We start from the raw sequence: 25,973 nt of genomic DNA, 5'->3' as shown, positions 1-25,973 counted from the left end.
GTTAATGTTTGAAGAGATGGAGAAGAGAGCTAATGAAGGGATTCAAAGAGGGGTGACACGATCAAAGTGAACAGTCTAGGAAAATGATCTTTGCAGCAGCATTCTGAATGGATATGAGTGGAGTAAGACTGCATTTGTTAAGGCCAGAGGCGAGATGAGAGCTTTGACTAGCGTTTTAGTTGCATGGCTGGATAAGAGAGACCATATTTTAGAGAAGTTGCGCAGAAAGAATCAGCAGTATTTAGATATAGACTGGATGGAAGCACCTAAAGAGAGATGGTACCAAGTCTATAGGCTTGGATGACGAGCAGACATTCTTTTATTTTTATGCCTTTAGTAAAAATTCTTACAGGTTTCTTAATTTCCTGTACAAATTAACACAGTTTAGTTAATCTAGAATACTATATTTTGAAACAGCAACTATTTTGCCTGTGGAATGCACCATGCTGCAATAAAATGTCAGAGCTATTTTCAAAAACACTTTCTGGCGCAGTATGCCCATCCCTTCTTTTTACATGGATTTTGTCTGCTTCTGCAGTGGGGATAGCTGTAGTTTTAAAACTTAGATAAACATGGCACACTAGGATTTGATATATTCTTTCCTGTTTTAAACTATGTAATATTGTGCACTGCTAATGTAGCTACCACATTCTCAGTGGACGGAGAAAGCCAATGTTTAGCAATTGGAAATTTTTTAGGAGGAAGGTGCTATATAAATGATTCTGATAACTAGATGCAATTACTGGGTTTGCATTAATACCTTGTCAATAATATTTATCCAGGTTAAGTTGTAACAGGATATTAATTTTGTGTGCTTTTGCACTTTAACAATTGAAAGTAGTTACTTATGTTCAACATTTTTCTTTTTTTTTTCTTTTCTTTTTTTACAGCTTTAGTTCCCGATAGGGAGGTGAGGGTCAGTGTAAAAGCATTGGCAGTAAGTTGTGTTGGAGCAGCTGTTGCCCTTCATCCTGAATCTGTCTTCAGCAAACTGTATAAGACACCTCTTGAAACCATGGGAGAAGAGTATGGTATGTTGAGGTTTACATTTTAGTTCCCTACTCTTTTGTGAAACGTTAACTTGTCGACTTTTGAATACGTAATTCAATGTCCAGTTCAGTTCTTTAGTGTACACAGAGCTCACGTATGCTAGCCATGTCACATCAGTTTAAGTATTACTCTATGTGCACACCAGTGCTATCTTAAACTATTTCAGTTACAATGCCCACGTTTTCCACTTGGCTGTGAGAAGCAGTAGACGCCGAGAATTTGCAGCAGTACCAATGCACTATGAAACAGTAGCAGGAGAACTAATGAAATCATTTTTGCTTGTCTGCAGCTAATTGGCACCAAACCAATTAGTTTAACCAGTTTTAAATATGCTAATGATAATCTGTTCTAAGTGGTTTCACCACTGTTGTAAACCGTTTGGTGTGTCTGTGTGGATGCAGAGTGTTCTACAAATGTTCTAGAGTTTTTAACAGGTTTTAATTTTTCTCAGTGTCGACAAAGCCTGAGTATTACACTTCAGGAATCCTGTTTTAGATCTCACCATTACTACACCCAATGCAAAATTATGTGTCTGGGAACAAAAAATATAGATCAGACTTAGGATGGGGGCTGTATCCTGCAAAAATAGTGACTCTCCAAAGAAGTTAGGGGTCTTGGCTGATAACTAGTTTAAAATGAGCTCCCAGTAAGATGCAGTGGCTAAGAGGGCTGATGCTATCCTTTGATGTATAAATGTGAATATCAAATGGTATTACCTCTGTATGCAGCGTTAATGAGACCATTACTTAAAATGCTATCTCCAGTTTTGGTACCTACACTTTAAGAAAGGATGCTGAAAAATTAGAAAGGGATCAGAAAAGACCTACAAGAAATATGAGAGATCTGGAAAACGTGCCTTATAGTGAAAGACTTAAGCTCAGTCTATTTAGTTTATCAAAGAGGAATTTAAGGATTAGGTGATATGATCATAGTCTAAGTACCTACATGCGGGAAAAGATTTCTGATGATGATTTTCGACTCTTTAATCTGAGAGACAAAAGCATAACCAGAGCCAATGGCTGAAAGTTGAGGCTACACACATTCAGACAGAATATAGGATACAAATTTTTATGGTATAATTAGTGGAATGACTTACCTAGGGACGTCATGGATTCTGCTCCACTTGAAGTTTTAAACTATGATAGGATGTCTTTCTAAAAGAGGTACTCTAGCCAGCCAGAAGTCAGGGGTTTAATACAGGAGTTGGGTGAAATTCTGTGGCCCCTGTTATGCTGAAGGTAAGACTAGGTGATCATAATTGTGGTATTTGTATATTTTGAAAAGTTCATTTCTGCAGCGTACTGGCTCTCACAGGTCTGGGTATCTGAGCTGGGCTCCTCTAGCTGTAGCTAATGGAGGCAGGTCAATGTTCTGGTGCTGTGTGGTTTGGTCACACTGCCTCTGCTCCTGCTTACTGCCAGATTTATCTGTTTCTGCAGCAGCAGACAATGGTGGTATGTTTTTGCTGCCTCTCTTATTCCTTCTATTTTAACTTTACTGCCCAGTTTTTTGGGCAGTGGAGAGCTGTTCCTCCTCCTTAGTATTCCTCCTCCTTCTTGCATTGGGTAACCCCTTAGGGGTTCAATCCTCCTTGAGCCTCTACTGCAGCATCTCTGTGAAGGCTCCTCTGCCTCTTATAGGCATGGTAGCGCAGCAAAGAAAGCACTGGAGCAAATTCAGGCAGTGCTCTATATGTGAGGTAGCTTTCCCAGGCTCAGCAGATGGAGAGTTGTGCTCAGCCTGCACCCAGTCTTCCAACCCTAACTCCGTTAGGTCTTGGGGCAATGAGTCAGATACGTCCCTGCCCACTGAGGCAACTGTAACGCAAACTGGGGAAAAATGGATCAGGAACCCGAGTGCAGAGCAGGAAGAGGTTCCAAAAGCAAGGACCCTGACCACTTGACTCAGGAGTTAAGTCCTAGGGAGCCTCTGCAGAAGAAAGAAGGGAAGTCCGGGGGGCCATAAATCCCCCCTTTCCAAATCTTAAAGTGGGTCGTGAGAACCCTGAGGAAAGAAGCTGGGCTTCTAATCAGCCCTTTCTTCCTTCCAACCAGGAAGACTCTGACAATGAATTCCTTCCCTCCCCCCTGTCCCAGGGGGAATGGGACCCTGTGAGCGAGGATTCTGAGACAGACCATTGAAGAGGGTTCCAGGCCCTAAGAAAGACGAGCCACAAAAGGCCTCACCAAAGCCGTAGTAGAACTTCTACGCTCTCATAGTGTACAAAACGGTTTAAAAAAATATGAAAAGCTAAAATGGGAAAGACAAAGCACAAAATATGCAGGAGAGCGGAGTCTTCCTTCTTCCCTCCCCCTCTTCCACTGAGGAAGATGAGCTGTCTGGCTCTGAAACCTGAGTAGGCTCGCCTCAGAGTAAATTTCTCTGTTTCAAAATCTTCCCCTGATGCTGCAGTACCCCTGTCATGGCATAAATCCCCACTCTGAACCTTAGCGTCCAAAAGATGGGGTACCAGCATGAATTCCTCTAAGTTCAATTACCAGCTTAGAATCTGTAGCGCTGCCACCAACCAGGAATTTCACTCTGGTCCCCCCAAACCTTGCCCGGGGACCCCCAAGACCCAGTCCCTCTGGATCTTAACACAAGGAAAGAAAACCCCTTCCTCCACTGTTGCCTCCCCCAGGCTTCCCCTCCCTGGGTTACCCTGGAAGATCACTGTGATTCAGACTCCTTGAATCTTCAAACAGAGAGGAAAATTCACCTTCCCCCCTTCTTCTCTCTCCCCCTCCCAGACTCTCCCTGAGAGAGACAGTAATCCTAACACAGAGAGAAATTATCCCCCTTCCCTCCTTTCCTCCCATCACTATGCCCTGGTGATCGAGACCCCTTTCCCTGGGTCGGTGTAGCTCGAGTGTCACAACCAGATAGATAAAAAACAATCAGGTTCTTAACAAGGAAAGATCTTTGATAGAGAGAAACAGTTCAGAAAATAATCCCTTTGTACACATTTGCAAATAAAGAAAACAAACATAAGCCTAACTCGCCTTAGCTACCTAGTACTCACTATTTTGAACTTATAAGAGCCTGTATCGGAGAGATTGGAGAGAAACCTGTTGCACATCTGGTCCCTCTGAGCCCCTGGAGTGAACAACAACCAAACACTAACAGCACACACACAAACTTCCCTCTCTCAAGGTTTGAAAGTATCCTGTCCCCTGATTGGTCCTCTGGTCAGGTGACAGCTAGGCTCACCGAACTTGTTAACCCTTTACGGGCAAAAGAGAGAGAAAGTAATTCTGTTCTATTAACTCCTACTATCTGTTTATGACAACCACCCAATCTTGATTTAAAGATTCCTAGTCATGGAATAAATTGTTTGAGTGGTCTTCTAACACATTACCTGTTCTATACTATGTTAGATATTAATTGGGCTACAAGTATCATTCCAAAACTGCTGCTTCATTATTAATTTAGTGCACGCTTGGATTATAGAAAATAGTAACATACTTTCATTTTATTTGATTTTTATGAAGCTTTGTGCCTTGTTTATTACAGCTGATTGACTGAAGTCTATTTACATTTGTTGTAAGCAATGAAATGTCAGTAAAAGACTTGTTAAATCCTAGAATTAGTGTTTTTCAAATAAAGTAGTTGTAACTTATTTTCTCAGAAGAGCAGTATGTATCGGATGTTTTGAACTATATTGATCATGGAGATCCCCAGATTAGAGGAGCTACTGCCGTTCTCTGTGGAACCATTGTCTATTCCATTCTCAATAAATCACGTTTTGATGTGGAAAACTGGCTAGCAAATGTCAGAAGTTCAACAGGTAACAGTTGAGTTATTTTGAGGGGATTGTTTTGGTGCATGTAGTGAAAACTTTGCCCTTATTGTTTCATTATTCTTTTTTTCAGGAAATCTCTTTTCTCTGGTAGACTGTATACCTCTTTTGCAGAAAACTCTGAAAGATGAATCCTCAGTTACATGCAAACTGGCTTGTGCGGCTGTGAGGGTTAGCAAAATTTCTATTGTTTTTTGCTTATATTACTGTAGAGTCCTTGTCATAGACTAGAGCTCTATTGTGCTAGGTGCTGAAAAATCACAGAACAAAAAGATGGTCCCAGCCCCAAAGAGCATACAGTCGAAGTATGAGAGGAGACAGCACATGGATACTAACTGATGGAAGAATTCAAGGAGATCAGATAACTTTGATTAGCATGATAGGCAGTAGTTATTAATGCACCCAGTGGCCTAACCATTCTCCAATTTTTTATAAGCATCATAGTCGAGGAGAATTCGGAGGATAGTGAGGGCGCTTTGTAGGGGTTCACTGGGAGCTGCTCCCAAGCATGAGGGGCAATATAAGAGAAAAGTTTTTAGGAAGTAGGCAGTGGAGGCTGACATGGTTGGTTGGTTGATAATAGGTGGGAGTTAACAGTTTGATAGTGAAAGAGAGATTGTGGAGAGCCTTGGAAGACAAGCAACTTATGTTTGATACACTAAAAAGGGGGAAGGCATTTTAGGGATTAAAAAAGAGGGGTGATATGGGTAAAGTGGCAAGTCAGAAGAATGAACTTTGCAGCAGCATTCTGAATGAATATAAGTGGCACAAGATTGCATTTGTCAGGGCCAGTGAAATTGCAGTAATTGAGATGCGAGATGCAAGCAGAGTTTTAGCTGTGTGGATGGGACAGTTCCTAGCTTAGAGATGTTATGCAGACGATTCTGCAAGATTTATACATAGCCTGGGTGCGGAGACAGAGAGAAAGAGAGAGAGCGTCGTCCAAGTCAAAGATAATGTCCAAGCTTGTGGGGAAAGATTAAGAGCTCTGTTTAAACCATGCTAAGCTTGAGTTGATGGCTAGACACCCATGAAGAAACATCAGAGACCAGCAGAAATTTTAGGTTAGGCAGAAGGAGACAGGTCTGGAATAGTGGGAGATTTCTAAGTTGTCAGCATAGAGATGGTAGTTGAATTTGTGTTTGTGGGGTCTCATTACCTAGAGATAAGATGGAGAGGAGGAGACCAAAGACTCTGTGGAACCCTCACAAAAAGTTTTAGAGTAGCAGTGATACACTGATGGAATGATTAGAGAGGTAGGAGAATCAGGAGAGGGCAGAATCACAGAAGCCAAGGGAGGACAAGATTTCAAGAATAGGAGTATGGTTCACTGTGTTGAAGGTGGCTGACAGGTCAAGGAAGATGAGGTTGGAATACTGATTTGTAGCTTTAGCTAAGCAGAGGTCATTAGACTTTGGCGAGAGCAGCTTAATTAGAGCACAAGAAGCCGAATTGGAGAGGGTCTAGAATGGAATTGGAGGAGAGGAATTCAGGTCAATGAAATGTAGTCGTTTAAATGTGTGACAAAGTTCACATTTTATGGAAGCTGGCCTCTTCACCCTGTAATCCATGATGATTTTAGGTATGTATGCATGCAGTGGTTGCACTTCAAATTCATTCATTTTTTTAAAGATTTACTGGTTCCAGTGGCATTTCCCTTTTTAAATGTAGGCGATATTACTCAAAGTGTGGTGTAGAGTCTTTTAAAACTTTGGAAAATTTAGAGAGGTGTAGGGGTGGCTGGATGTGCCTTTGGACACTTAAATTTGGGTAGTCCTCAATTAAGCATATTCTTCTATTATAACACTTAATCCCCTTCAGCATAAGTAATTCAAAGCACTTTACAGCTATTCATTCTCAGAGAGAAGTGTATTACTTTTGTAGACCAGTAAAGTGAGGCATAGAGGTAGAAGAATCTAGAAAGGTTGCATGACTTGCCCAAGAACACGAGTCAGCGCAGAATTGAGGATAAAACCAAGGAGGTATAACTCAGTCTCTTGCTTTGACATTTAAATTTAATATTGCTCCAGTCCCCCTGTAGGAGTCACTTCACTAGGGAAGATGTTTTTGAGTAAAGGTATCCCTACAGACCGTGGCCCCTCAGGTGCTGTCTTCCTGAGTCTTGAGGTCTGTTGCCAGAGTTTGGAGCCTTCAGACTTTCATAGCCGCTCACTAAGCTCAGTGCCGAGCCCCTGTAGAGTTTCTCTAGAGTTTGGCCCCTGCAGTATGTTGGTTTTAGGTTTTTATATGTTTAAGCACGAAGTTGGTGCTAGAAGAGATGCTCTCTAAATCTATAAAAGGTAGCATAATAATTGAAAACTTGTGTCTCTACCTTTTTAGCATTGCATCATGAGCTTGTGCAGTAGCAGTTATAGTGAACTTGGTTTACAGTTAATCATCGACCTCCTTACTCTGAAGAATAGTTCTTATTGGCTAGTAAGGACAGAGCTTCTGGAAACTCTTGCTGAGATAGATTTCCGGTAAGTGTGCATATTTCAATAAGTTGTGTTGTAGCTGTGCATACAGTACCTAGCTTGTGAATTCAAGTTTAAATAGTTTGAAAAATTAATGAACCTCTTATAAAACAAATCCTCAAGACTGACTAGAAAGCTGCCATTAACATCAGTGTTTACAAGATTGGGCATATTAGCAACTTCTGTGTGTTCTTTTAATCTCCTTGAATCTGTCTTCTAAGAAACTGTGAACAGATAGATATGGCCCAGTGTTCAAAATAACTGAGGACTCCTGTGAAATCTATTGGAGTCCTAGATGCAGCGCAATTTTTAAGCTCCTTCTGTTAGCTTTTGTCAACTATTTTCCACTTTTCACTTATTCCAAAAAACTGTTTGGGTAAATAATACTGCACTTATGCCCTTGCTTTTACATTCCCTTACTCTCCAAAGGCTTTTTGAGAGAAGTCTTATTCTAAAAAATAAATTAATACAAAATTGCCGCAGCCAGATCCTAGTTAAGCATGTTGGAAGCTTTAGAATGTTGTTTCAATATATTGTCTTTTGGAACAGATTAACTAAAATGTGCTAATTCTGACCATTTTGCTTAAATAATAAAGTAAATTTTAATTCTCTTAAAAATTAAATACTGTGTAATACTTAGGAAAAGTTCTTGTGACTTTAATGATGGTTAGTAATGTGGTATGTCTTTGTCCATTTTACCTATTAAGGTTAGTCAGCTTTTTGGAAGGAAAAGCAGACATCTTGCACAGAGGTGTTCATCATTATACTGGGGTAAGAAGCATTGTTCCCTCTAATTTTTCCCACCCATGTGCAGAATGAATTTTGTTATGTGCACCAGCATGGATGTGTGACACATCCCCTCCGTATTGGTGCACATAAAAAAGTTCATGTAGTGGGGATGGTGTGGAAGGGTTTAGAGTGTGGGAGGGGGCTCAGGGCTGGGGCAGAGGGTTGGGATGCGGGCTGTGGGGTGGAGCTGGGGATGAGTGACTCAGGGCTGGGACACATGGTTGGAGTGTGGGCGCTGGGCTGGGGATGAGGGGCTCAGGGCTGGGGCAGAGGGTTGGGTGCAGGGAGTGCGGGCTTCAGTTGGGGGTGTGGGCTCTGGGGTGGGGCTGAAGGGTTTGGGGTGCAGGAGAGTGGCTCCAGGGCTCCAAGGCTGTGGTGGGGAGAGAGGACTCCCCCAAGCTCTTTCTCCTTGCAGCAGAACTTGGGCTTTGGGGGAGAGGTGCCTCTCACCGCTCCGGGGCTGGGGCTGCACTATGGGCACCTCTCCCCTGGCTGCGGCAGAATTGGGGCTGGGACAGGGGGGCCGTGGCACATTTGGGCCAAAGGTTCCCAGGCAGGTTCCCTGGGTGCCTGTGCGGTGCTAAACAGGCTACTGTGTGGCCATGCAGTTTACAGGGAACTTAGGTAAAAAGCCTATCTTTTGCATATTATATCAAAGCATTATGATTGGGGTTTTAGGCACTGATCCAGTAAAACACTTTAAGTGTATGATTAATTTTAATCAGGTGCTTAAGACCTACAGAAGTCAATGGGATTTACACATGTGCTTTGCTGAATCATGGCCTAATTCTTAGAACTGGGTGTAAAGTTGCTTTTCTATTGAAATGTATATCTTTATAGTATGATTTTAAAAAGTTATAATGTTTAGATTATTTGCATATGTAAATAAACAGTTTGTTCAGCAATGTAGAAGTAAAACTGTTATATTAGTAACTTCTGCGTACACAGGAATCATACTTTTAAATGTTGACACTACAAAATACCCCTTTAATAATCTGTGAAGTTGATCAGAGCAGTGAAAATGTGCTATGATGTTTCATCTTTGCTTTTACAAATCTATTCCCATAGCTATTAAAACTTCAGGACAGAGTTCTCAACAATGTTGTAATCTACCTTCTTGGTGATGAAGACCCCAGAGTGAGACACATAGCTGCAGCTTCTTTGATGAGGTATAAGCTAAAACAAAGGATTTTAATAATACGCCAGCCTAATACTTCCTGTACCTGCAGCTAAATAATACTTAGCACGTACTTAACACTCTACATTTTAATCCTTGTTTTTTTGTATATCTGTAGCTACACACACACACAGACACACACAGACACACACACACACACAACTTGTGATGGAAGGGATACATTAGTTCTGAATCACGTGTTTTGAATTATCACACAGTGATTTTCATTTTTCAAAGCATTGCGTAAACATTTAATCTTAATCTTGAGGTATTACTCCTGAGGTGTTAATTCTGTGCCAAAAAATTCTGCACACAATATTTTAAAATTCTGCATGTTTTATTTGTCAAAATAACACTGTATAATCGCACCACTTTCAATTATTTTGGTAATTTATTTGAAAGTACCTGTCAGTAGCTATGTCTGTATTGTTACAGACCCAAAAATATTCCCCAAGGAGTAGTGTTAAAGAAACCACTAAGACAACCCAGTTCCTGTCTCTCTGTCCCATCCCCTCCAGAGCCCAGCTTTGGAGCCAGACTCCTGCACCCTCCCTTCCCCCTGAGCCCAACTGTGGGGTGCTCCCACAGCCCAGAAACTTGCACCCATTGCTCCCCCAGAGCCCAGCCATGCGGCACTCCCCAGCCCTGACACTCACACCCCATCCTCTCCCAGAGCCTGGGAATCCAGGGAGAAACAGCCTAATGCTGGGTCCCAGACTTGTATGGAGTTTCCTGCACGTCACTTCCTCCTTTAGAGCATGCTGGGAACTGCAACTGCCGGACTCTTCAGTCCCCTCCCCGCTGCAGTGTCTTCTATTTGGAGCTGGGAAGCTGGGCTCTGCCAGTTCAGCAGCCCCCCCGTGGAAACCAGCAGCCCATTTCTGTGAGGGGAAAAAGGAAATTTTGCACAGAACATTAATTCTGCACAATTTCTGCATTGCACAGTGATGCAGAATTCGCCCAGAAGTAAGGTGTATTATCTCCACTACACGGATGAGGAAACTGTGACTCCAGGAGGTTAAGTGATTTATTCAGTGACGTGGAGAGAGTTGGTGGTTAAGTTTGGACTAGAGTTCAGGAACCGTACTGATTTTTTCAGTCTTGTGTAAGGGATCATAGCAGCCAATCCTGTAGCAGATCATGTATAGCTACCATATTCAAGAATGGCGTTTGGGAATGAAGGAGTAACATGATTAATCCCTGAGGTGCCACTCTTCACTGTTTCCCATGTCCACATCTGATTCTGTGGTGTAGCAGATAAGCTAGTGTCACAAAAGGCTGTTGTTCTGCTTTTGTCTTGAATGGGAAAGTTGCCAGAATAGTGGGTGACAATGGAGAGGGCAGAGATTGGGAAAGAATTGTTGTCTGAAGTTGAAGTGGTTTTATACAAGCCTGAAAAAAATTGATCCTCAAAATCCAGGGTGAACAATCAGGAAGTATTGGTCAATGGGTTATCCTGTCTCTAAACTATATTTTCTCGGGCTATTAAATTCCGTCTATGTTAACAAAAATGAATTGTAACATCACACTATAATTTACACATGAACTCTGGCTCAACATTTAGTTTTCAGTGCACTACAACTTTTCTAGCATTGTAAAATTAGTCAGTTGACTCACCAGAGTGTGTGCATGTGTCACTTTATGAATTATTTGGAGTCAGAAGGTAAAGATCTTGACATGTGTCCTCACTCTGTAAGTGGGATCAGTCTTAGAGAGGGAAAGAGGGGATGAAAATTGTTGTTTGTTACTCAGCACCAGTCACTGCTGCAGATATTTTTAAATTACTTTGTTTCCAGAGTGAATCTATTGTATTCCTTACTGGAACGCTAGTGGTCTCAATAGAGGGCGGTGAGGGTAAAGGTAAAATTGGAAAAGTGGGTGGTCTTCAAGTCTCCAGTAAGGATGTAAATGGTTCCTTTGAGTTAAATGTTTGAGGAGAAAGTGTGAATTTAAGTTTAGAGTAACACTTTTTTAATTTAAAAAATTAGCACAGATTTACCCACACTTCTCCCTAAATTGTACATTAGATCGGTTTTTGTGATACCTATCTTTTAAAAAAAGGGATTTTGCTTACTATTTTACATGTTTTCTGCTTTATTTAAGGCTTGTTCCAAAGCTGTTTTATAATTGTGACCAAGGACAGGCTGATCCAGTAGTGGCCGTGGCAAGAGACCAAAGCAGTGTCTACTTGAAACTCCTAATGCATGAGACTCAGCCTCCATCTCACTTTGCAGTGAGCACTATCACCAGGTACAGTATTTGCTGTATTGCATTTGCCTTGCTCTAGTTAAAGAAACACTGGCCACGGTTAAGTGCCTGAATTCTGTTAAGTGCTCTGTTGTTACCACAAAGACTTAAGCGCATGCTTAATTTTGTGCACTGTAAGTATATTCATTTACTTAAATATCTCTTTTCAGGATTGAAGTTTAGGCTTGATTTTTTTCGAAGGTGCAGACCGTTTAGAGTCAAACAGAGCTGCGAATCCTCAGCACTTTGAAAATTAAGCCTTTTAGATATAGGAGCCTAATATTAGCATCAAAACTTAAGATTTTATCCACTGTAGTGATGATTTAAAAAAAAAATCTTGGCTTTGCTTCTAATCCATTAGAATTATTAAAAGTTTATACTAGAAATCTAGTATCAGAGGGGTAGCCGTGTTAGTCTGGATCTGTAAAAAGCGACAAAGAGTCCTATGGCACCTTATAGACCAGGGGTAGGCAACCTATGGCTCGCGTGCCGAAGGCGGCACACAAGCTAATTTTCAGTGGCACTTACACTGCCTGGGTCCTGGCCACCAGTCCGGGGGACTCTGCATTTTAATTTTAAATGAAGCTTCTTAAACATTTTAACAATCTTATTTACTTTGCATTCAATAGTTTAGTTATATATTATAGACTTATAGAAAGAGACCTTCTAAAAACGTTAAAATGTATTACGGGCACGCAAAACCTTAAATTAGAGTGAATAAATGAAGACTAGCCACACCATTTCTGAAAGGTTGCCGACCCCTGTTACAGACTAACAGGCGTATTGGAGCATAAGCTTTTGTGGGTGAATACTCACTTCGTCAGACGACCTTCAGTCATTTGTGCTGTCTATTTACATTTTGCACTTCATTTAGCTTGGGCTGTGAAATTAGACCAGTCTGTTTAGTCAAGTGAACCTTTAGTTTTCATCCACAAGCACAATGCTGTTGTGCCTGGAATGCTAACACTACAAGGAAATTGTTAAGTAAATTGTTTTACATTAAAATTAAAAATAATTCTTAATTCTACTCATATTACTGTAGATTTCATGAAAAATCTGTTTTTTGTGGCCCAAATGTACAGGTCACCCTATCTCAAAAAACATGGGGATAATAGAAGGGATCCAGAGATGGATGATAAAAATGGTTAGAAGAATGAATAAACTTAGATACAAAGAGAGTGAAAAGTCTGGGAATGTTTAGCTCTCAAAAGAGACAAATAAGAGGCCATATGGCAAAGTTGTTAAAATAAGAAATGGCATAAGATAATCAGGAGCACCCAATGTCTCATCTGTCTTCCATTTAACCTTACTGCCATTGGACACTCAATGAAAGTGAAAGGCAATAAATTTACCTGATAAAAGGGAATACTTCTTTTTAACACAAAATTCAACTAGTCTGTGAAACTCCTTGCTCCATTGTAGTGGTATTTTATATTAATGAAACCACACATAAGTAAATTAGCATACATTTTTAAAGAGGGATATAAATGTCATGCTTCAAGACATAATTCAGCCATCAACTGATGAGATTAGGAAGAAACTTTCTGTATTGGGAGAATGGTAATTCCATAATTGCCACAGTAGGTTTTCTGGGAACTTTTCTGACGCATCAGGCTCTGGTCAGTCTCTGACAAAACACTAAATTATATAGTGTCAGAAGGGTAGCCGTGTTAATCTGGATCTGTAAAAGCCGCAGAGAGTCCTGTGGCACCTTATAGACTAACAAACGTATTGGAGCATGAGCTTTCGTGGGTGAATACCCACTTCATTGGATGCATGACGAAGTGGGTATTCACCCACGAAAGCTCGTGCTCCAATACGTTTGTTAGTCTATAAGGTACCACAGGACACTGCTGAATTATATAGTCACTGATCTCATTTGGTAACTTACCATGAATTTCTATCTTCTTTTTTTTTTTTTTTTTTTTTTTTGTATATGTCCTGTTCATATCTTCCAAGTCAGTCCCTTTTTTTCCTGTCGGTATTATTAAAATAATTTGTTTTCAAGTGCACCTCTTTTCCTTCTTACATTTAAAACCAAACCTCTTATTTTGTACTATTCCATTACATATAAGTCAAATATATTCTAATCTGGAGGAAAAGGTTTTTCCTCCTTAAAACTTGTATGTTGTGTTAACGTGTAGGGTGTTTTGCTGCATTAGTTCTTTCTTCTGTTTAAACTTTCAGTGATAATTATTTTAATTCTATGCTTTTATTATTTCCCCCAACATTCAATTTCAGTGATGAAAGATGTAACCTCATATAATGAGGTGCAAAATGTGCAAAATATATCTGTCAACGTGGCTTGAGTGCCCTCTGCTGCCACAAGCACCTGTGTGCTGGTATATGAGAGCGGGGTTGTCCCCGATTCCCCTCTCACCTTCCCACCTACTGCCAGTGATGGTTGTCAGAGCGATCTCAGGCTTGTTTATTCATTTGCATTTCTAACTCTTCGTAAATAGTGGTTAATTATTATTAGTTTCTCAAGTTAATTACTGTTAGGTTTCTGTTTTTTGTGTCCTTTGGGATCATTTCTTTTCTCTCAGTACTGGGCTCAGTACTGGAATGATGCCTCGCTCCCAAGGGTTCAAGTCCTGTGGGACATGCTCAAAACCCATGCCTGTCAGTGATCCTCAGCTGACCTGTCTGAAGTGTTTGGGTGAGGCACACGTTAGTGTGTCACATCTGCAAAGGCTTCAACCTACACTGTAAGGATAGAGCAGTGAGACGTAAATGCTTGCTTATGGAAGCAGTACTTTGATTTTCCAGCTGAGACATTGCATGGGGAGAGTGCCCCAGATGCTTCACCACTGGTGCACAGTGCTCAATCACATGCATCTTAAGCTCCATGGTCCTGATCCTTGGTACTGAAGAAGAGACCCAGACCTTTCTCGGGTTCAGTATCTTGTTCTTCCACATTGGTGTTGAGATGAGATGGAGGCAAGGACTCTAGTAAGCATGTAGTAGAGAGAGCTGCCCCAGGAACCTTTCCTATTAAGAGAGGTTTGATGCCTCGGGGCATGTGCCAGGTCCGTTGAGGCTGTCCCCTAAGAAGCATTTGAGGAGCCAACAGTCGATGCTGTTCCCATCTACCCCAGAGGCATATGCAGTCTCTCAGTGTGGTTTTCATCAGCATTGGAAACCATCCAACTGCTTCCTGCACCCACGGTACAACCCTCACCACATCAAGAACCCCCCACTGCCACTATCTAGTCCTCTTCTCAAACCAGTTTTATCAAGAGGGAAGCCTCACTTTCTTCCTTTGGTATCACCATCCCCAGGTTCAGGTTACCTCTTTCTGGTAGAGTCAGCATCAACGTCTCCATTATGCGAAGCTTCTGACTACTCAGACTCAGAAGTGCAACCTTCTTTACCCCAGCTGAGACACAGTATACTTACATCCCTTCAAGATTGTCATGGCCATGAACAATGCAGCAACCCAAAGGGGCAATGGCCTGGATAAGGTTGGGTCCTCGGTCCATACCAGTAGCCATTCTGGGCTCCCTGGGGTATCCCTCTTCCAGTGAGGACCTCATCTCAACCATCTCGTCAATCGTGGGGAGTGCATCAGACATGATGGCACCAGAAACATTGTTCCCCAATATCTGATGTTGAAATGAGTACTGGGCCCCAAGAGCATCTCTCTGTGTCTAGTATTCTGATTGGTCCTAACCAACCAGCGTTTTTTGGGTAGCTTCTCCACCACAGATTATGGAGTTGCCACCACCTCACATGCTGGCTGCATCCTTGTCTTGTCACCATATGAAGCAGTTGATACAGTGGGAGACTGATCTCCTCCGAAGGCCACAGGACCTACTGAAACAAGTGGTTTTCAGTTCTTGGCACTGAAGAATTCTCACAAGTTGGTGGACATTCTAGTATCTGCCACCCTTTCTAAGGTTGATCTGCCAGTCAATGAAGCAGTCATGGAGCTGGTCAAGACTCTGTGGCAGACACCCTCTTCATTGGCTCTTACAGTGAAACGAGCTAACTGGAGGTATTCTGTCCCCTCTGAAGGGTATAAATGTTTTTTCTGTCAGCCTCTCTGGGTTCTTTTGTTGTAGAAGCTGCTAATGAGTGGGAAAGGCAGGGCTACCAAGCCTCCACAGCTAAGAGCAAAAATTCAAAAAGATTAGACTCATTTGGTCATAAACGTTATTCCTCCTGGGGCTTGCATCTTGGAATTGCAAACCAACAGGCACTTCTGAGTCGATAAAATTACATACACTGGTAGAACATTGCTAAATTCAAGGACAAATTACTAGATGGTTTCAAGCAAGAGTTCTCAGTGATGGAGGAGAAGGGTTAACTAGTTGCTAAGACTGCCCTCCAGGACAGTCTGGATAGTGAAGATTGGGCAGTGCCAGGAGAAGGTGGTCATGGTTACAGTCCTCTGGATTACCCACAGAAGTACAGCAGACTATACAGGACCGTTTGTTTGAAGGCCTTACCCTGTTCTTCAAAGTCTTTAAGATTCCAGGACAACAATTTAAATCCCTTGGAATAAACATTCCAATGACTAAAAGAAAAAGCATTTTCATCAACAACTGTTTTGACACTATAGCTTTGGTGTCCCCAAGATCTGCCTAGGAAAAAGGGAAGGAGCTAGAAAAGGTGCACTCCTCTTCAGTGTCAGTGAGCTCATCCCATCCAGCTACCTCTTATAGGCAGACATTTTGACGGGGTTGTTGAGGACTGTATATCTCCTCACTTCTGTCTACCAATTTTTTGTCCTGATTCCTAAGTGCCTAGGCCCACACAACATCAGAACAGAGGGTCTTAAGCACAGTGGAACAGGTATATGCCATCTAATGTACTTCAAACCTTCCCCCGTCTCTCTTCTCGAGCCACTCTCATAAGACTGCCCCTCAGCAGGAGGTTCAATCTCTTCTCCAGATAAGGGCGAGGGAGGAAGTACTCTTGGACCTCAGGAGAAAAGGCTTCTGTTCTTGTTACTTGATCCCCAAGACAAAAGGAGGTCTCAGGCCCATATTAGATCTAAGAGAGTTGAACAAATTCCTGAAGAAAGTAAAACTTGACGTGATTACCCTAGGTCCCTTCTCTGGGACCAGGACACAGGGACAAGGAGTGCCAAGCTCAGCTTGTACACTGCAGCCCAGTATGGCTAGTGTTGGATAATTTTAGTCAAGCCTCCCTTTTTGCCAACCTGGATTGAAGCCAACAGGTTAATGGAAGGGAGAGCCAGAGCCAGGGGAAGAAGGTATTTACCTGACCTGAGCTCAGTGCTGCAGGGAGCCAAGAAAGTAGATAAAATAAAAAATCAGCTAGCTGGACCCCTTCACAATCCCCCAGCTTCCAGGGTTTGATTTCTGAAAACTGTTGAGCAGCTAACCCAGGCCAAGCTTGGGGAAGGAGTAAAAGGGGGCTGAAATCAAGCTAGCTCCACCTTTGATCTTGTAGTTAGGGCTTCATCCCTGGAGGCACGGCCCTGCCTCATCCCACCCTACCTTTTATCATGCAGCTCTCCTCGTCAACTAACCTCCCTTCCCTACCTGCCCACTTCTTCATTAGCCATCTTTCCCTGCACCACAGGGCATGCTACCTACTACAGAGCGTCAAGAAAGAACACATTTGGGCAAAAAGAAACCCTGGCTAATGTGCTGCTCTCTCCAAAGTGCCCCTGGCTTTAGCTAAGTATCTTACTAGCTTCTGCAAACTTCTTTTCCTCGCCTGCAGATTATGGTGATCCAAGAAGCCCTGGAATGCGATTCCTTCCAAGGACATGCTCAGTTGAGATGTAATGACATAGACTTAGTGTGCAAAAGAACATAGTAAGAAGAGCATGGAATGAATTTTATTAACATTATTGAGCTGCTTGTGAATGATTTTGTAACTGTACTCACCTGGGTGCATACAAATATATATAATTCTCTGGAAATTTTGTTTAGTGACACTTCAGACTCCTTTTGAGTGCTTAAACAGCTACATCTTGTGACTTTTGAGGTTTTGTCTGGTGACTTCATTCTATATGGAGTTGGCAACACTGGTCCCAACCATCAAAAGTTTCTGAGGTTCGTGGTGAATAGTTGACACTGTCAGTTCACAGTGCATCCCTTTAGCCTGGCAGCTGCTTGTTGGATATTCACAAATTGCTTGGTGGTGGTAGCAAATTATCTTTGAAAATTAGGTATCTGTCTTCCCCATACCTGGTCGTGTCCAGTATATCCACCCCTTTATCCATATTCAGTGCTCTGGGGCTCCTAGTGAATCAAGAAAAATCAATATTGAAACCTGTATAGACAACAGAATTCACTGGAACAGTCCTCATCTCTACAGAGACCAGAGCTTTTCTACCACAAAACAAATTTGAAACCATTTGAAACCTAGTATTTCAAATGAAAGCTTGTCTACTCACAACAGCACTGAAGTGTCTCAGGCTGCTGGGTTACATGGAAGCATGTACTTATGTAGTGCAACATGTCAGACTGCAGTTCAGGAAGCTGCAAGAATGGCTAACATAAGTACATACCCCGAGTTGTCACCATTTGGACAAGTGGTATGAGTGCCAGAGCTAGTCTTGTTGTCTCTGGACTGGTGGATAGATCCTCTAAAAGTGTGCATAGGCTTTCCCTTCCTTCTCACACTATCAGTACTCACTCTAGTAAGGGACACATCATCTTTAGGTTGGGGAGCTCACATTGGGTCACCTCAAGACCTAGAAACTCGCATAAATGTAAGGGAGTTAAGAGTAGTATGTCTGCTTGCTCAACCTTCCTTCTTCACAGAGTGGGGAAAAATCTTAGGGTTAAGGGCAATCCGGTTTCCTCTATCATTTACACCATCGTCTGTCAGTCCAGAGATTATGCCAGTTTTAGATGGGTGGTCCTGCAATCATTTTTCAGAATCCGCTGCCTCTGCCGTTTTCTTGTGAGTCATCTATAGTGGAATTCTGATGTAGAATCACTCGAAGAAGAAGAAACAGTTACCTACCTTTGCGTACCTGTTGTTCTTTGAGATGTTGCTCATGTCAAGTCCACAACCTGCCCACCTTCGCTTCTGTATTGGAGTCATAATGACCCAAAGGAACTGAGAGAGATGGGGGTGGCTCCCCCTCTTAGACCACTGCAGAGTGATGCATGGTGGCAGTGGGTGTTCAAGTCACTGTGATGGGTACTGCTGAGAGAGGGAAAAAAAAATAAATCTCTTGACATCTGTGCACGAGGCGTACACACACCTGCAGTGAAATGGACATATGCAACACATCTTGAAGAACAACAGTTACAGAAAGTTAAGTAACTGTTTCTTTCCATATTCTTAATGCCTAGATCAGCAAATCAGTCTGGAAATTCTGCCTCTGACATCACTACCAGCAATAAATATTCTGGAGTTGGAATATAGGCCATAAGTAAGATGTCAGCTAGGCAGAAAGAAATCCAATTTGTGCTCTCATAGCTATGAGCATTCAAAAATCAATCAACTAAACATTTGTTGATGAAGTAGGAAACAGATCTTACTTGACATGTCTGGGTTCACACTGTCTTTCACGTAAGGTGCTGTATTTTACATAGTCATTTTTATCGTCTTACATATACTTTAGAACACATACTGGTGTAAAAATGTAAATCCATTTTGTACATTTCCAGGGATGGGAGAAACAGTCTTCATTACATGATTCAGTATTAAAGTATTTCATTAGAATCCCAAACTCTCCCTTTATAAAATATGAGGATCAGAATGACTTAGAAGTGAATTATTCTATTTAAGGTTTTTAATTTTTAATTTGATAGCATGTGTCCCATCACTCTCCCTTACTGTCAACTATATTCTTAATAATACACCTTTCCAGTTTCTCTTGAGTCTGGAGACAGGCTGAGCCATATAGTTATAAGGCCTGCTACGTGAATTAAGTTGCAGGATTCAGGCCGTAGATTGTAAGCTCTTTGGGGCAGGGGCTTGATTATCTTATTTGTAAAATGTCATGTGCTCACAGTGCTACAGAAACAATAAAACTAAAACAAATTAAGAAATAGTACAAAATACAGACTGCAAAGCTTTTAATAGCCTTTTCGTTTAATACTACAGGGAAGCAATTTCACTATTTTGTGATCTGAAACCGTTAGATATGTTTAAGCAGAAACTAAGAGCCAATGTTAGAAGAGTGATAACTTATAAAGAGCTTAGTTAGGTATTGGAAAATCAGTCTGTTGCTATGCACTGGCAGTGCAATGAGATGAGGAATTAAAAAATAAAATAAAACTGCTTTAGTTGATTCAGCAGTAACACCATTAGAGCTTGCAGTTTAAAATGTAATTCTACAAAGATAAAGTTAATTCAGATTTAGAATGTGATTATGATTGTGTTGCATTTCATTGTTACATCTTATTTGTTAATATCTGGTGGGCATTTTGTGAAATTTATCTCCTCAACAATCATTCACATTTAATTTTAACTATTTTTAACAAGATATCCTTTGACTTTTATATACTCATGTTTTAGTTAGTTAATTATGTTTGATTCAGAACATACAGGGGTTACAACATGGTGCAAAGTCCAACGGATGTCACTATGGAAAACAACCTTTCTAGGGTTATCTCAGCCGTTTCCCAGGCATTAACAACATCAACTACAAGAGCGCTTACAGTGAGTATTTTTATAATCTATAAATAACAGAATTTTAATAATTTTTATCATATATATAAAATATATATATTAAAAATAAATTCAGTACTTTTCTTGCTGTATGCATGTGCCCCAAGTGTCATATAGCAGGTAATGAAGAAATGTTAGTGATGGGACTACAATGTATTTTGCTCCTACTCCCTATACTGTTAACATTGTACCATCTTGCTTAATTTTTTCAGTTTGGCTGCTGTGAAGCTTTGTGTCTTCTCTCCACAACGTTTCCAGTTTGCACATGGACTGTAGGATGGCACTGTGGGTATGTTTCTTCATCCAGTATACAAGCTTCTAGAATTCATGTTTACAAAAACAGAGGACACTCATTCAGGTATCAGAAGCCCTGCTCTAATTATTTGCTGTTAAGCCTCACTTAGCAGTTGTTTAAAGATTTCATACAGACAGGTTTAAACATATTAGGCTTATAACAGGCTGGCATTGAACCAAATAACAGCACTTTCCGCAGTCTTAAATAATACAGTCCAAATTCTGAGGTATTGGTTGTAACTGTTTGACAAACAAATACTGATTTTTTTCTAATGGAAATGGACAGAACATTGTGGTGGCAGAGAGGGAGGGGAAGTATTTTTTCAGCTTCTGAAGAAATGTTCTAAACCCTGGAGTGTTAAATAAAAACATGTAGAGAAAAAAAAATCAGCCTTATATTTTTTTTTTTATTTTTTTTTTTGGGAAGTCTGAATTTTTCACGTGACCTATTCCTTATGTCTGTGTTATAGGTGTTTGGCAATGGAAAGTAGTGTATAGCTGTTTGTATAAAGGGGACTGGCAGATGCTTCCCAGTTGCTTTTATTGGAAAGTCTGTGAGAAATGGAAAGCACTACTTGAAGTGCGTACTTCCACTTATGTGGCTAAAGTGATTTTGAAAGCCCTAAGATACTGTCTGTCTTCCAAAGAGATCTGTTACTTAAAGTAACTGTAGCCTTGCTAATATTGGGGTTTGATCCTGTCTTTGGATACCAGTGTGTGTATTGCTGCATGTCCACTAAAATCAGATACTGCATAGGTGTAAATGTTGTAGCTGATTTTACGTGTTGTTGTGTGGCTGTGCATCTGCGTGATTTGTGGGATATTTTTCTTTTTTTTTTTGGTCAAACCTTGTTGTTCCAAGTCTTGTTTATTTGTGTGTGTGTGTTTCTGCTGCAGCTACTATTTTCAGTTAACCAAGTATACAGTAATAAACTACTGCTATCATCTGTCTGCCCTTCCCATGCTGACTGTGCCGCTTTTGCTAGTGTTTGGTGCCCCTCCTCCCTTATATCCTTTAAGTTCATACGTTTGCTTGGGTGCTGGTTTCTCTCCCTATTTCCACATACACAGAATTAGTCTCTCACATGCTTTTTCATGTTTTCAACTTCAGCGGTTTTTCTCCCTTTCTGGTGACTGAATCGCAAGGGGAATCTGAGCCTTAATTTCTTTACTTGTGGTAAAATTACAAAATCTTGCTGCTTAGGGTTGCCTGAAGTTGTGTTGTGAAGTACACTGTCTTTAAAGAGATTATATCTTTTTTATTCATCATCTTGCCCTGTCTTTCTATACCAGGCTCAATTTTGCAATACTTTTGCAATTAGCTGTCCAAGCATTCAGTATACCATGTGCGACATCTGTGTGCTGAAAGCCCTATCTTTTTGGGCTTTAAACTTCTCATTTTATGGGTGAAATAGATTCAGACCTGATCAATACTTGACCGGCAGGAAGGATGGATACAAATCTCTCTCTCTCTCTTTTTTTGAAAAATAAAAAGATTGTTTTTTTAAATTTTGTTTGTTATATTTTTTTTCTTTTTAAAAATAAACCTGTTTTAAAATGAAATCTGAATTTAATACAAAATATGTTAAGGCATAAACTTGTTACAGTTTAGTTATAAATGTGAAACACATTTAAGAGAAGTTTATGTACCCAAAGCATTTAAAGTTGCTTTGTTTAATAAAAATAAATGTATGTTGTTTTATGTCTAATTAAATTAGTTACCATCCTAATGCAGCTTGACACAAATGAGCCAGACATTAATTATCTAGTAAATATGCAATATATCGTTCACCATTTTCTAGAATACTAAAAATATACAGCTAATAAGAATTTGAAAATATTAAACCATATAATTGTTTCAATAAATGTATATAGTTATGGTATATCTTGCTAGGTAGAAAAAAGATATACCAAATCTAGTGCAAAGGCTTTATTTAGTTGGAAATCAACATGTTTGAATGGTTGTATCAACCAACAAGAATGCACCTTTCTTTAGAAAATAACTGAAGTACAAATGGAAATGCTGATTAAAATTGATAATTTAAATTCAGGCTTTCCACTAGGTGAATAAAATCATGATTTAAATCAATCCCTGTGTTGGGAGATCACAAAGAAAAAGTACAGTACTGTAGAAAGTGGGATTGATGATTTAATAAATAACTCATGCCCTTCTGTGAGTCAACACAAAATCAGTGGCTCTTCATGGGGCTCAGTCTTGTTAAAAGTCCCATATGTAGGTCCAAAATGAAGCTGCTTATTCTCATTTTCCAGGCCCTCCGTTGTTTAGCCCCTCATATTCCTCTCAGCTTTGTCTTCCTTTAGTCTCTCTGTGTTTTCTTTATTCTGCCCATACTTTTTGTCTGCTTGCTCCCTCCCGTTCCTATCTCTGTTGTTTTTTTCATTCTGTCCATAAATTTGAAATTACCTGTCCACTATACCTCCACTCTTTTCTCTAAATTTCTGCTCCACTCCCTTCAGGGTGGCTTGCCAACTTGTGTTTATAAAATGTACAAATAACCGGTTCAAATAGAATCCACCCTCAAAATGCATGCAGTACTCCTACATGAGTGCATGGTCATATTGTTGGTCTTCTGGCTTTCTCTTTTCCCAAGCCCTCCAATTGGTGGTTTCCTCTTGTTCTTGTATTAATTTAGGTTGTAAATTCTGTGGAGTAGAAACTCATGGTAGCATGTCGTGTGCATTGATGGTCGGAGAGGGCTCCAGGCAGGGGATTGAGATGTGGGAGGGGGTGAGGGCTTCAGGTTGGGACCAGGGATGACGGGTTTCAGGTGCAGGAGGGGGCTCTGGGTTGGAGCAGGGTGTTGGGGTGTAGGAAGGGTGCAGGCTCTGGGAGGGGGCCTGGGTGTGGGAAGAGGCTTCAGCTGGGTAGGGGATTGGGGTGTGTTGGGGGTGGGTGGAGCGGGCTCTGGGTGGCTCTTACATCAGTCGGCTCCCGGAAAGCGGTGGCATGTCTCCACTCTTAGGCAGAGGCGCGGCCAGGCGGCTCTGCGCACTGCAGGAGCCTCCCCCGCAGCTCCCATTGGCCACGGTTCCTGACCAATGGGAGCTGCGCAGCCGACGCTCAGGGTGGGGGCAGCACACAGAGGCCCCCTAGTCGTCCCTCTGCCTAGGAGCTGTGTTGGCACTTCCTGGGAGCTGCGCAGAGTCTGGTAGGGAACCTGCCAGCCCCACGCCAACCAGACTTTTAATGGCCTGGTCAAAAAACTTTTCTAGTCGAAAACTGGACACCTGGCTACCCCCTAATGTTAACTGGTGTTCCTCAATAAGTCTAAAATTAAGAGAAACCATTTCTGTGTTGTGTTTGAGCTTAACTTTTGAAACTTTTAAATCCACATCCTTTTCCTTTGCTATTCTTGGTATGTGCCTATTTCTAAATACCTTTTAACAGAGCATCCAAACATACATGATGTATATGCGAGCATTTTAATTTGCTAGTTCATTATAACAAACCATTGTTTTGTGTTACGTCATGCCTTAATATTGAAATATGCAAATTAGCAAATTATTGTTTAATTGTTGTCCACCAGTAGGTTCCCTAAGTACCTGTGATGATCACTGCAGTAGTAAAACACTCTAGTTCTTCATTGGATGCACAACAGCTTCCATGTTAATCTTTGCTGAAACTTTTTGTGTGTACTTAATGCCAGATACTAAAGGTAGTTCAGCCATACAGATAGATTAATAGTTTCAAATTAGTAAGAAATATAATGTTAAAACCATGTACCACACTGTTTTTAGTTTCCATAAAACTGAAAAGTTACCTAGGAAGACATGTGACGATTTCATAATTAAACTTTCAGTGCTTCCCAGCTGAGTCCTTCGGAGGAATCTTGGAAGAGCTGTACCATTGGAATGGCTGGAATGGTTTTGTCCCTTCTTTCAACGGCCTGGTTCCCACTGGATCTTTCGGCACATCAAGACGCTTTGATTTTGGCTGGAAACTTGCTTGCAGGTAGACAAAAATTGTTGGGCTGTATAGTGTGTGCTTAGTGTCATAATCTCCATTATGTAGTCAGAATGCCCTATCTCCATTTCACTCTAAGCAATAAAATACTTGCAAGTTTCAGAGCTGAAGAAATGCAGGGCAGGAGAAAAAAGAGTCATACCCATGGGCTTTTGGATTATCTTTCAAGTCTAATGATTTCTCCTTGTTGGGCTGGGCATCTGATGCTCGTGCATGGCAGTTATCTAGATCTGTGGGCCTTCTCAAATTTTAATAATGTTTGTACAACTGGTTTTCCCTATGTATCACCTGATATTATGGTTAGGATATTAAGTATCGGAGAGGTAGCCATGTTAGTCTATATCCACAAAAACAACAAGGAGTCCAGTGGCCCCTTAAAGACTTACAGATTTATTTGGGCATAAGGTTTCATGGGTAAGAAACTCACTTCTTCAAAAGACTGGAGTGAAAATTACAGACACAGGCATAAATATACTGGCACATGAAGAGAAGGGAGTTACTTTACAAGTGGAGAGCCTGTGTTAACATGACCAGTTCAGTCAGAGTGGATGTGGTCCACTCCCAATAATTGATGAGAAGGTGTCAATACCAAGAGAGGGAAAATTGCTTTTGTAGTGAGCCAGCCACTCCCAGTCCTATTCAAGCCCAAATTAATGGTGTTAAGTTTGCAATGAATTTTAGCTCTGCAGTTTCTCTTTGAAGTCTATTAGGGTCTGTTAGATCCCTTTTGGAGTTGGTCCTGCTGGATTTTAATTGGGTAAAGGAGTCACTGTTAACACAAGGCACAATCATGTCTCTTGACATCAGGCCAGTAAGTCACTAGCCAACACATGACTTTAGCCAAAACCTAAACCAAGGCCTTTCATGTTTTAATAACTGTAACAGTTTTCTTAAGCAATGGGCTTGTTATTTCAGCAAGTGCCCCCAAATCTTTGAAAAACCCCTGGACTACTGAAGAAGATATGAATCCAGGTGCTGCTAAACAAGAGGAGCCATGGCCAGCTTTGGCTGACCGAACTCTTGTTGCTTTGGTAGAACAACTCTTTTCTCATTTGCTGAAGACCATTAATATTTGTGCTCATGTGGTGGATGATGTTACTCCTGGCCCAGCAATAAAGGTATGATTTTTATTACGCTTTATGACTCTAAAATGCTTATGATATAAAGAGCTGTTGTTGAGTTATGCACTTTGTTGGAGACGATTTAGACAGCCAAATTTTATTTTGGTGGGGTGTTCGGGGTGTGTGTGTGCACATGTATTGTGACAAAGTTCCTCCTTTACTTTGGTGGGTCCTGTGCTTATTGGCGGATTTGTTCACCTCAGTGATCTTCCCCTCTTGTGGAACCCACAGTCTGGGTCAGCTCCTCCTGTGTCTGATTAGGAGTTGGGAGGTTTGGGGGGAACCCAGGCCCACCTTCTACTCCGGTTCCACCCAAGGCCCTGGATCCACGCTGTCTATGTGCTCACTGTAAAGATGCATGACAGGTACAACTCCTGGCTATTTCCCCATCGGCCTCCTACCAAACACCTTCTTATTCCTCACAAGG

The 25,973-nt window shown here is 41.2% G+C and overlaps 1 protein-coding gene across 5 annotated transcripts in view; it reads left to right on the top strand.

Moving 5' to 3' along the window:
* Positions 1 to 25,973, top strand: part of HTT (huntingtin) — a 213,582-nt gene that overhangs the window by 59,665 nt on the left and 127,944 nt on the right. For 3 of the 5 annotated variants that reach the window (XM_075066616.1, XM_075066617.1, XM_075066620.1), the window contains 11 exons: positions 891 to 1,031; positions 4,679 to 4,837; positions 4,923 to 5,020; positions 7,190 to 7,329; positions 8,031 to 8,094; positions 9,181 to 9,281; positions 11,393 to 11,539; positions 20,017 to 20,137; positions 20,359 to 20,504; positions 24,262 to 24,413; positions 25,341 to 25,543. In XM_075066616.1, coding sequence (XP_074922717.1) covers positions 891 to 1,031; positions 4,679 to 4,837; positions 4,923 to 5,020; positions 7,190 to 7,329; positions 8,031 to 8,094; positions 9,181 to 9,281; positions 11,393 to 11,539; positions 20,017 to 20,137; positions 20,359 to 20,504; positions 24,262 to 24,413; positions 25,341 to 25,543 — 1,472 coding nt within the window. The remainder of the gene's footprint in view (positions 1 to 890; positions 1,032 to 4,678; positions 4,838 to 4,922; positions 5,021 to 7,189; positions 7,330 to 8,030; positions 8,095 to 9,180; positions 9,282 to 11,392; positions 11,540 to 20,016; positions 20,138 to 20,358; positions 20,505 to 24,261; positions 24,414 to 25,340; positions 25,544 to 25,973) is intronic. The other 2 variants (XM_075066618.1, XM_075066619.1) reach the window with 2 other exon arrangements.

This window comes from Chelonoidis abingdonii, chromosome 5 (genome assembly GCF_003597395.2).
Source record: "Chelonoidis abingdonii isolate Lonesome George chromosome 5, CheloAbing_2.0, whole genome shotgun sequence".
NCBI lineage: Eukaryota > Metazoa > Chordata > Testudines > Testudinidae > Chelonoidis > Chelonoidis abingdonii.
This window is presented reverse-complemented; position numbering and strand designations above follow the sequence as displayed.